This window comes from Spea bombifrons, chromosome 8 (genome assembly GCF_027358695.1).
Source record: "Spea bombifrons isolate aSpeBom1 chromosome 8, aSpeBom1.2.pri, whole genome shotgun sequence".
In the NCBI taxonomy this organism is placed as follows: domain Eukaryota; kingdom Metazoa; phylum Chordata; class Amphibia; order Anura; family Pelobatidae; genus Spea; species Spea bombifrons.
Genome location: NC_071094.1, coordinates 31036007 through 31049124, shown reverse-complemented (window position 1 = coordinate 31049124; position 13118 = coordinate 31036007). Strand labels below are relative to the sequence as shown.

Below are 13118 nucleotides of genomic sequence, written 5' to 3'. Positions count from 1 at the left end.
ATTAAAAATGCTTCCACATTTAAGCTTGTTCTACTGTGTTTAGGACTCAAATGGGGCCCCGAGGCACCTTAATGATGACAATGGACAAAAATCATTGGAATAAACTAGACTAAGCTCTTAAGAACTGAGGAGCTTGATATCTGAGCTGAGTGTTGGTGATAAAATACAAACTATGAAAAAGACACTTAAACCCCATGTCTCCACTCGGAGAACCCTTAATGTAACTGTCATTGCCTAATTGAAATTTAAGTGCCAGAGCACTTCTCAAACAGATTACGGAGGATGCTACTGCTAGTCCAAACGAACAAAATATTTGAGTTCGATTCACCCATGTGCTTCTGTCTTTTTGTTGGCGCAAAGCCAAGGGTGGCAGAAGGTTAGGGTAATTAACTCTCATGCTTCAGGCTAGTCCTCCGGTTATTGCCAACCTCTTGGGAGGGCATTGGCTAAAACAAGTTGTTGGCAAAGTATCTGATGATGGATAAGACAGTTAATGGAACTGGACCATTGGAAACCTCTATTGCATGTATATATCTTGCCATTCTTTTAAAGAACAGCTACGTCAACATTAGTTTCAATCTAGAACTATAAATATCATGTATTGAACTCTACAGATCTTCAAAGGTGCTTGTATACCCTGTTAGCCATAATGTCACGAATGCCCTCAGAGGAAAAGCTTTACTTGTTTTTTTTTTCAATTAGAACATTTTACTATTGGAGATTTTATAGCCTAATTATTTTATGCAGCCCAAAACACTAAAACTCTTTAATATGTTTGTAAAGTGGCCTATTCTGTTACTAGAACGTCATGAACTGTTCCCTTCATAGAAATAATATGTGCCGCTCCTTGAAACATTTGCATGGTCTGTAAAGTACCTGGGAGCTTATAATAATAAAATCCTTTTAACTTGAACTCAAGACCAAACCCAAAATATTGAAACACATGCTGTTAATTACCAGACTTTGAACATTTTTCTAAAAGGGAGGTGCCTATATTACTTCATCATACAACTTTGTTAACATAAGAGCCAATAAGTTGGTTGGGTTTGAATATTTAATCTTTTGTTTTGAGAAAATAGCATTTTACCACAGAAATCCAAATATCACATGCATCGATGAACCCGTTTGTACAATTACGTTATTCTCAAATAGTTTGGGAACATGTTTAACCCTGATTTAGAAGGATTGGCTCACAATTGAAGTTCCAATTCCTGCCAAAGGTGTTCAGTGGGGTTGAGTTCAGGGCTCTGTGCTCTTCCACGGCAAACTAACAGGGTAGAAATTTCATAAACTCACTTGATGCAACGGTGCCATACTATGTGCCACACTTTAAAGTCAGCTCTTCTGTATGATCTATTCTACTGCCAATGTTTGTCCAAGGAGATGGCTACCTATGTGCCTAATTTTATATGCCTGTTTGCAATAGATGTGGATGAAACACCTAAATTCAATAATTAGGCGGGTGTCCATATGCTTTAGGTCATACGGTGTATAGATCCTTTACTGATGTCACAAATGAAACAAGACTTTGTAGGAGGCTTGAACATTGCAAGAAGCTAATATAATAAAATGACAGGAGATTTCTTGAAAGTCATCTTACTGATTTATGTAGCATTATAGAGGACCACTTCAGCCCTTCTAATAGGAGAAATTACACTGTGGGTGACCCTTTATAATGCATAGTTAACGATTTAAGGCACAACTTCCCTGCAAACTTTACTGCAAACTCCCATTTCATTGAACTATCCCTTAATAATCTATAGCACAATGAATCCGATGAATAAGCCAATGGCAAATCATTTAGCCTAAATGAACAAAATTCTAAATTGTGGTAGCTGTGGCTTAATGGTGATAACATTTCAAATGTATAATACAATGTTAATGGTATCATACTGGCAGTAGCAACAGTAGGAAAAGGGACTTGGGAGTCATTTTTATGACAGTGTAACAAAACAGCTAGAATGGAAGCAGAAAGAGAGGGAGATGATCTCATGAAGGTAGTATATTTCAATTAAATAAATATTAGGACAAATGTCTTAGGGGTACATTCAAGTTGACACCTAACTTATATATTGAAATATAGTGGGTTGCAATATTAACACAATCCTAAGCTTGATTCAGAACTGGTCAAATGTTTGTTAAATTTCTGTAGAGGGAAGCTCAACACAAATTGATGAGGGACTTGGAATGTTAACAGAGACAGCTAAATGTAGGAGCTTCTCAAGTTCTAGCTAACAGACAAGTTGCACTTCATGTTTGGTTTGTCACGTTTTCTTGCATTACATTGATAAGATAGCTCTGATGGTAAATACAACGCTTGTTCAAAACCTCAGGGTCATAGGTTCAAAGCTTGGCAGGGTCAACATAGCCCTTCAGCCTTCTGAAGTCAATAAATGTGTGCTGTTGTTTGGGTAATAATGACATCTATTATTCTACTGCAGATTTATTAATTCCAAGAATGGGCACTTAAAGTGTTTTCAGTCCCAGTGGAAGAAAGGCGCTATATAAATACCAGTTATCAATTTTTCAATTAAATTACCCTGCAACCCAGTTGATCTATAGAGGCAGAGGTGGTGACACGTAAGTGGTAGATAAATTAAGTAAATAAAAGGCTGTCTAACTTGTAAACTCCAGGTTTAGTGCGCCAAACTGTATAATGCAGGATTTTGGTACTGATAGATCTGTTTTAAAAACATGCTAGAAACCCACAATCTGTATACCAGACGAATGCCAATTGCTGTTTTCAGCATCTGAATGATTATTCCCCACGATTAAATTATTTATTCCTTTCAATGGAAGCTGGTTCGAGCAGGGACAAAAGGGATTAGGAGAAAATAGGTGATTTTAATATGTAGGTTCTGCCATCAGCTGCCAATTAATTCAACTAAAAATAGAATTGTCGAATTTAATATAAACATGGAAAATAATCAACACTAGAGCTGTGAAATAATGAACCTATAACATCTTATTTATGATCATTTGTTTTATAGGAAATGACCCATTCTTGGCCTCCTCCGCTAACGGCAATCCACACCCCATGTAAATCAGAGCAGACCAAGTTCTCCATACCCACTAAGGTAAGATCATGTTCCCTCATTGTTTCTGCACAGTTAATAAATTTGGCTTTTCAACTACATATAAGTAAACAAACATTAGGAATGACACTGTAATATAAAGATAATGGTGAAAAGGGATTATTGATATGTAACCTTTAATAAGTGATTGTAGATATAATGGCAACGTTATCTTTATTGTACTACACTATATAAGAAAAGAGATAAATGCCCCCTACAAACTGTACCCTTCACTTTAACAAGAGGCAAGCATAAAGTCAGATGGTGAAACAGGTACCCCAACATACCATGGTTTTGTGATAATGTATAGTTAGTCTCTGAAGCACGGAAACAAAATTTAGCTTAAAGAAAACAAATTCTGTCTATACTTCCAAATCATATCTTTATACATTTCAGTCAATGACAAAGTAGTGATTGCCACAGATGCCTGTACAGGAGCCATCACTGGGAGCTTGTAGAGCATGAACGGGTTAATGGGAAAAGCCAGCACACAGGCCCACTTGCTGCAGGGCACTGAGCGACTACATGACCCCAAAATGTTATTTACTGCCCTCCATCAATTTCTATTTTAGGTTTAAAAAACATCTTAGTAGGCTTTGGGAACCCCCTGAGCTACTCCGAGTACAAAAAAACCCAATTTAGTTAAAAATGCTAAAACTTTCCAATTAGAAAAAGAGTAGCACATTATAAACACCGGCTATTCACGGAAACTATGAATTCAAAATTAGAGCACAAAAGTTTATAGTTAATCTGAGTAAAATTGTCACCAGAAATGGTTTTATACAAAAATAATGGTAAGAAGAAGGAGTCAAAAATACATACAGAACACAATAAAAATAAACAAGAATAAAACACAATGGGAATTTCCAGTCCATTGTCCAAAATTTAAGGAAATTCAAAATCTACTCTCAGATTCCCATTCTTATGGGAATTCCCCCTCTGTCTATGTGAGATGCTCTGTCTCCTGTGTGACCGCAGTGCGTGGTACCCAGGACAGGACATCTGTATCCTTTTAAGATGCCCTTCTTGTGTGCTCTCCATGTTTCACTGATTTTATGATGGAGCCTGGCCAGGTTTTCAGATAACATTTACGACAGGATCTGGCCTAATAAAAAGTTACTTTTTTTTCTGTTAACATGCCTTTGTTATTCCTTGAATATAGACATTTTGCATGACAGTGATTATTTGCATATAATGTGCTAGCATACACTTATCTTCCCTTTTCTCTCATAACAAATATATTCCCTATACAGACTACTTAGTTAATGCTCTCCTTACATCATCTTGTATTCCTTTCAAAGAATTTGATAAAATGCGACAAGGTTCAGTAGAACGTGTATGATTACAAGCAGCATATAATAATAGCTTTATAATGTCACAGCACTCTGCGATTAGCAATATATTTTTACAGCACTTTAAATTGTAATGCCCTTACATAACCTGCTTTATTTATCCTTATCATGTAATCCCTACTCCATTCTTATGAATTTTAGATATGTTAAACATGATTGATAGAGAAACACGGTGCATAAGCCTTTGGTTGTGTAACGCAAATCTTTATATCTACATTATATGCAGATTACTATTTTCATTTACTGATGTTTATTTTTTTATAGGATTCTCAACATTTCACCTCAGGATATGGCATGCAAAGTAAGTCCTTTGTTCATCGTTCACTGACATAATTATATTGTGTTACCAATACAGGGTGTTTTTAGCATCAGTATTATATTAATTTTTAGATATTTCAAGGTTGTTGTCATGCGTGCTGTTTGCAGGGCTTTTTATAGTATGGTGGTTTAAGCACAATTTAAAAATTGTCTAAAAAAAGTCTAATGTCAGGCTCAAACTCCTTGTGCCCTTATGTGTATCCATATGAGTACAAGCATAGATTTATATGTCAGGCAAATCCAGTATGGCTCATGTGCAACTCTACTTGGTGAGCATTTGCCCCGACTTGAACCCAGACTCAGATCATGCCACATTATAAGCATACCTGGGAACTTCTGAGCTCTGGCTACCTGGAGCCTTCCCTTGCCGGACACGGCCAGGACTGCCCACTGACGTCGGTGGCGTTCCCGCTGACATCGCAGGAAACACCCCATTTAGGTTAGGAATTGGGAAGGGAGCGGGGCGTGTCATGACCGCTTCCGCGAGCCGGAGGATTCGAGTGCTGACCCGGAGAACCGGTGCTTCACCCGGAGATCTCTAGGTCAAACCAGGAGAGTTCCCAGGTATGATTAAAAGCTAGCCTTTTTTGCAAGATTCAGTAACTTACTATTATTTTTATTTTCTTTTTCCTAGAACGATGTGATGTTACAAGTAAAACAGCAGCAAAATCTATTCCACAAAAGTCGTAAGTCATTTTTTCTTTTGTGTTTTGGCCTTTGGTAATGTTAGTTTGGGTATTCTAACCTACGTATGTAAATATGGTGAAAGATCTTGTGGAACTAACAAAAATACCTCTTTGTTAGTGTCCTCAGCCAGCCCTGTAACCATCAATACATTACCGCCTATAATTCAGAAAGCCAGCTTTTTACCACCTTGCCATCACCAGCTAAAATATTTGCGAAATATCTACAAAGTCTTTGAGAAGCCTTTAAATTACTTACTACAATAATGTAATGTAAAAAAGAATACTAGATTTGAAAAAAAAAATTATATTATACAGGATGCTCTAAATTGACATCAACAAACAATTGCTATTTCATCCCTTCAATAAATTGATTTTCCTCTAAAGACCGTTACTAATGAATTACCTTGAAAGTCGTGTATTTGTAGCTGGAGTACAAAGAAGGACAGAAGATCATAGCTGTTAAGACATTAAGCCAATGGCAATGATAAGATGAGGTGTATTACACATCTTGTTCATTATTATACATATTGTTTCTGTTCATTCAACTTGCTTATAATTAGTGTAGCTGATTTTGACAGGAAGGTATGGAGTTTCCTTTTAATTATTAGTCCACAAAGAGCATGCTTAAGCTTAGGTAATTTATCACAGGTATTTTAATGCTATTACCGCTTTCTGCATCGACAGACTCTGCAACAACTGACTAATGCTTGAGTTAATTCTAATCATTATATTGATTTTAGAATCAACGTAATACATTGTCTCCAACCTCCTGTGGTATTGTTGGCTTCTTAAAAGCAAAACATGTTAAAATATAATCCATCAACTGTGCTTGCAATATTTTCAAGTGAACAAATCATAAACCTCCATCATTGCAATATTGAAATTATGTTCCTTTTTAACGTCATATTGTTTCTTGAATTTATGGTAATGTTGTATAATCAAGTACTCTAAATCGTGGAATGTTATTTTTGGTTTGCAAAGAAGTTACATGGCCGAAATTCTAGTTTGTAAATAAGTAATATACCTAAATATTTTTTTTATAATAAATCATAATATTACTGATAATAATCATTTATTATTGATAATAATTATATAACTATATATAATTAATAATCTAATAATTCATTATATATAATGTACTGCTTAATGGGATTTATTTGGAGTTATATACATTAATTAGACTACAGCGTGAAATGTTGGAGGAATTAATCTTACATGGATTGCTATTAACACAAATGCTTACTGGGGTCCTGAAGTCTACCTTGGAATTTACTACCTGCCAGATCACTTTTTTCCTCCTATCACTAACCCCAGATATGTCACCAACTCGACTTCAATTTGTTCTTAGAAAAAGGGTCTGGTTTAAATCAGGCCTCAGAGTTCTATGGATTTTAAAGGAACGTTTATTGTGGTACACTGGGTTTATTGGGGTAAAATTGGGTTTCTTATATCTTTACAGTGGCCTAATCTTTAGGGTGTGAAACTCTTCAAGGAACATATTTCTAACCTATGATGTATCCTTGCTTGTCTAACAATATTTCCAATAGCGAGAGAAAGACAGATATATATAGATAAATAGATAATCTACCTGTTGTGACATATTATGTATTGCCTAGTCAGACAGGGCCTTTAACATCTTTCAAATATCCTGAAAGCCAAACTAATGCAACTTGTTCAAATGCAATTTTACAAGTGGCAGAATGAACAAGATTCTTTCATCTGCTAACAAGCCCTCCATGTCTGACTTTTCTCTGATATTTTTTCCTTCCGCTCAAATCACAATGTTGGTTTTCATTCAAGGTTTCCCGAAGGAATAAAGTGTTTTATGACAGACTGTGGAGAAGATTGTTAACCCAAAAACATATCTTGTTATTTGCTAATATCAGTTTTCTGGACTATAACTATGTGTACGACGAACATTATGCAAATTGGTGACTTATTCTAAACTTAAGATGTTCCCAATACACTTCTCTGGTAGTTTGGTGGAATCCATTCATATAAACATTAGGGTAAATGTACGGTAATATTTTACTAGAGCATTTGAAAGCTGAATTTCAGATCCGACTAAACTCTTAAGAGGATTTAACTGATGGTGTTTTGGCATATTAGTACTTTCTACCATTAACTGAAATATATCATTCCCTTTAGCTCAGATAAAGATAAAAGCTTTTTGTATCAGCTTCATGGTTTGAATTTTTCAAACAATAGTTCTTGCACTTACATTGAGTACCAATAATCTTGATTTATTTTTCCCTAATGTTCTGGTCAACCATGACCCAACAAGAATGGCCCAATAGAGTATAGCCAAGGTATCAAACTGGTCTTCTTCTACACATTTTTCTTATATAGCTTTACTTATTGATTGTGAATGTTTGTTTCCCTTTCTCTGTTTCTTAGCAAACACACACAACATGAAATGAAACCACATCTAGCTCTCCTTTTTCATCTTTAGACTCCGTCGGCAACACCCGGCATTTTCAATGCCCTGTAATTCATTGTTTAGATGTGGCATTTCTGCAATGAAACGAGGGTACGGAAGTATTGGTTTAGGGACCTCAGATGGTTCTGCCAAGGATGGAGGTTCCTCTGGACCATTGGTGGGAAATGACATAACATGAAGCTGCAGTACTTACAAAATAAGTAAACCCGCAGTAATGATCATATAATGATGTGCTACATATAAGGATTCATATTCACGCAGTCACTAAAAAAACATGTATGGGTTTACCCGTGGGAGCGCTCAGGTAGGAGATGCAACATCAGCATTTACAACATCACATAACTCATCAGAAAATGCTACTCCTAAGAGAAAGCGCTGTGGAACATGAAACGCATATGGCATGTTATTACTTGTGTTACCTTGGTTTTTTCCTTTTATGAGAAATAATTTGCCATAAACAATGAACATTTCATTTGATCCTTTGTATAGTTTTCTCACTGTTGGGTGAGTTAAAGATCCAGACTTGCCATCTGGCACACCGGATAACTATGGGACTGCTGGTCGACAGCGACCCATACTCATGCTGGTACATGAGCATAAAAACATGATGTGTGACCCCCGTTTACATCATTAGGTGTCTGCTGGCCTTAAAGTGCAAGGGCTTCATTGTTTTCCCCAGTCTGGACCTACATGCATAATGAGAATATAACAAGAATATCTGGTTACCAGATAGAATCTGCAGAAATAACAACTAGGAAGTAGAGACAAATAGAGGTCTCTTGATCATCTGAATTTTACTGAGAACTATACTGCAAAAAGCACCTTGTTATTTGCCACAGCGGGTGGTGAGTGGAGACAGAAGCAGTATATACCATTTATTACCTTGAAGCCCTGTGTATCACTTTTTCTTTTCACTACACGCATAATGGCCCCTGCACAGAATATCTGGTTTCCAGATAGAATCTGTACAAATACCATGCATAAATTATGGGTCTAGGAAAACACCCAAATGTTGAGTTTTATCATTCAATCATTTCATTGAAAAAATCATAATGCGACCCCTGGAAACCCTAACAGAGTACATATCTGACTTTTTAATATGCTGGCCACATTTAATGAACATTTGGACTGAAATTATTTTAGAATTTACTTGCACTTTAGAGAGAAGTTCATTTTGAAGAAATGTAGGCTTGGCAAGGTTCTGTTATAGGCCGTAATACATCACATGAATGTGAGAAAGCAGTGCGTCGCAGGGCACTAAATTATTATTGTTTGATTTTCCCATGGCAGTTAGCCATTGAAACACAGAAAAATGTTTTAAAATGTGTTTTTAGACTTCTTTTTAGATTTGTATCTTTAACAAGGACAAACTGATCTATAATGCTAAATCATATCCACATTTGTAAGATAATATCTGGAAACATATACTATACAAATGAAAGGTTTTCCCAAAAATGCCGGTATGAAGAGCTCAAAAAAGGTTTTTTTTTTTTCAACCAAAACCAACAAGCAGATTTGGAAGCATGCTAAGGGTGGCCAGTTAAATGTCTTTCTGTCTTTTGGAGCTTATTGTAGGTCTCATAATGCAGTTTATCAATACTAACTCGTTACAATGCATTTTAACATGACAATTCAGCTCCAAAGAATCTGTTTGTTACCACATTTAAGCACATTTCACAGTTTATAGGTTTCACACAACCTCCTGATCTAAAATTATAATGTAATTGAAACAGACTTGGCCTAGTCTGCATTATATTTTTGTTACCATAGCAACATCAGTCGGACGACGACTTGTAATAACAGTAAGGAACGTAACAGTGGCCCGCTGTAGTGAGCTCTGAGTTAAGGTTGTTCAGTGAGGAGGTCGTAATTGAAATAATATGTGTTAAGCAAAACATCTTTGTGAATTGTTTCTCTAAATGTCAGTGGATATTATGTCTTTTTGGAAATGAAGGTAAATATTATCCATAAACTCTTGAGTTCTGCAAATGAGGTACGGTGAACTATGTACTCAATTACAGGATACAAAAAAAAAAGAGATAATTTGGTTGCGTACGATAGCAGACAAGTTTTCTTGAACAGTGGCCAATGATTGTTGTATATTGGATTATATATTAGCATAAAGTTCAGGGGATCAAATAGTTGCACATTATTCTATATAGCCCTGCGCCCTTGGTGATAACTGGTAACTCTAGCCTCTTTAATGATTACTGAGCAGAACCCAAATTTGAAGACAAAAATATTTTAATAAAATGTTCCAAGAATTTGTCTTTGAAATTGCATTCCCCTTTCATGTAATACACCACAAAACGTGTTGTCAAGACAAAAGAGCCGATATTAGCATGGTTGTAAAAGGGTCTATGGTTTTGTTTAAAATGTATATTACTGCTCTGTTTATGATTTTTTATGGTGAAAGACGCGTAATAAATGGTTTGTTTCTAGTCCCTTGTACTTTGCATAGCTAAGAGCCAGAAATTATTCTGTGGCTTGGGATTCTCTAATAACATCCTATCCACATTTAAAATTAAGAAACTAATATAAACCAAAATGGGATGATCATTTTAATGCATAAAGTTATTATTTTATAACCAAGGTCTCGGCAGTCAAGTGAAATATTATTAAGGTCCAGCGTGCAAAAGGAGCAGAAACCTTTTTTCACGTACTGACATATTGCATTGATTATCCCTCCTGTAATGAAGCGAACAGGATAAATGATGTGGGGGATGGGGGGTATTCAGTTGTTCATAGAATATACCAGACATAAGAATTTCTGATGTTTTTAAACAGAGAATATATATTTTTTAAAGGCCAGTGTTTTACCACTTCAGACCAGAAAGGCAGACAGAAATTCTCATGTGGTCCTATCTGCTTTGAATATAATAGCAGCAACCCCAAGCACCATGTGTGTAGAGTCCTGATGGCATTGGGGTATTTTTTAATGCACTTAATGTTTGCTTTTGTTAATATGAAGATCCCTGAGCAGCATGCTTGGTTCCACCAAAACCCACCATTCCTCCTTGGAGTGCTTTTAACTAATGAAGCAGATGTCATGGATTATGGTTATTGGTCATGGTTATAGTTATAGGTTATTGCTCCCTCATTTTTAGAATAGCAAGTGCCTTAGGCAGCCCCTCTGCCGCATGACAGGGAGTCTGATCATCCTATAATGCCACTAGTCAATTGGCTAGTTAAAAGGAAGATCACTGATCAACAATATAGAGGTAGGCCTCTATAGTTTCTTGTGATGCCTTGCTTGCTTTAAAAGCGGAGCGCCAGGATATGACATCATATCCTGCACCCACTAGAAAGGACAGAGGCGAGTAGAAGACGGCAGGTGGAACTGACCTGGGTTAGACCTATGGCTGCACCAAAGTAAATACGCCACTGGCAGGAACATATCACCAGTATATCAGATGGGGAAGCTACGCACGCCTGACCTTTTCCTCAACACAGTTATCTTAACACCAAAAAATTGCAAGTCAGTTGCTCTTTTTATCAGGAGTGTCATGTTAAATGAAAAAGTCTATGTTCCACTAGGAGATTAACTTTCTCTTCTTTTCTATAACAAGATATAAGCCGCCAGATTTGTTTGTAGTGTCAAGCAGGTAAGCAGTTTAAATCAGTGAAACAAATTCTATAATTATTCCTCATTGATGATGGTGGATATATTTGTGTTTATAAACAAAAATAATTGAATGTATTATGCTGGATCTTCAGATCAGTTTATGTTTATCCAGTTTAGCTTAATGCAATGAGTATGTCTTCATTAGTTGTTTCATCCTAAAGCTATGTGCATTTCCCTTTGTTCTCTAAACGCTAATTTGGCATCAGAACAATTCTATTATTTTATGGATTTATTAAGTTTTTATATGAAGATCATTTTGACTTATTTAGCTCAGTTAATTGGAGCTAAGACTATTTTGTGAAAAAAAGGTACTGTAGCATTACTTTTTAACAATTGCTTTTTCTGGTACACCGTATTAGAAGCACACATGCCATTGAGAAATATTCAGCATGTGTGACTGCAGGACCCAATTATGTTTGTTCTAAACAGGGATTATTTGTTGTGGTTAATTAAAGGAAAAAATATTGTAACAACATGAATGTTTCACTTCCTTTGTGTCTTCGCTGCTTTAGGGCAATGACACAGAACTGACTTGTTTGCCAGATTTATAATTTTTGTTCAATGCCCTTATTTACCCTTGGTTTCCTGTCTAGTCTTGATCTATTCCCATCAGTGCCGATATCTGTCCAAAAAACAATCTATCGATGCGGATATGTTTCCAGAAATAATCTGTTTATTTTATTTTTTCTTTAAAGTTCATGCTTTCTCACCAGTGACTCACTTGTAAATTTCAGGAACTGTTTATCACTGTTTAAATCACTGTACTTTTTAAGTTCTTAGTACGGAATGCCGTTATCATATGTCAGTAGTTTATCCATAAGAGAGTGTACCTTATATATGCACATGTACACCGCAAGTACATAGTGTTTTAAAAGAAGGGGTAATAGGACTGAAATATTTTTAGGAAAAGCCAAGTAGAACCTATTACAACCTAAATTTGAGCCAAGACTGATAAGAGAGGACCCTATGCATGTGTTTTCATACGATGTTTAAAGTATGTATGGTATTGGTGTGTGAACAGCCCATGCTTAGTTGTTACTTAATGATAAGTTATCTTATAGCCCACAGCATTGGTGGTTCCAAAACGTGTTCTTTTTGCTGTTGTGTGGGGCTCCTTGGTTCCCCAATTACTATGGTAAGCAGTTCAGAGTATGTGATGTCACTAATGTCTCAATAAAAGACTGTGCCTAAGGAATGACAGCAACATCCTTCAAACATATAAAGACAGAGGATTTTTATAAAACATTTAATAAAATGTTTTCAGTTTTGAACATATGTGGGCATTTTATAGGCATCTGTGTGCATGTACCATTTATAGACATATTAAGATGAATGATGAGGTGTAGTATGGACTCCAGTAACAGATGAGGTTAGTCTCTGTCTCCTGCTGTGTGGAAGTGCAATGAAGATATATACCACACATTCTTGTTAGTTATAGTAGGTAGAGGAATTATGATACCCTATTGTATAGCATATAATAAAAATGGAGTGCACTTATGAATCCAAACAACTGGTGTATGACATCAGGGACAGATTCTGTGAAGTACAATTCCAAGAACTGCACAGATACCTAAGTTAATTGGAGGTCCAATTTATTGAAAGCTAGGACGGGAAACCGCAGAT

General features: G+C 36.1%; 1 protein-coding gene across 2 annotated transcripts in view; it reads left to right on the top strand.

Annotated features, from left to right (window-relative positions):
• The window catches only part of AFF2 (ALF transcription elongation factor 2), a 197575-nt gene that overhangs the window by 127670 nt on the left and 56787 nt on the right, over positions 1–13118 (top strand). For both annotated transcript variants that reach the window (XM_053472897.1, XM_053472896.1), the window contains exons 5-7: positions 2991–3077; positions 4691–4727; positions 5379–5430. In XM_053472897.1, the coding sequence (XP_053328872.1) occupies positions 2991–3077; positions 4691–4727; positions 5379–5430 (176 nt within the window). The remainder of the gene's footprint in view (positions 1–2990; positions 3078–4690; positions 4728–5378; positions 5431–13118) is intronic.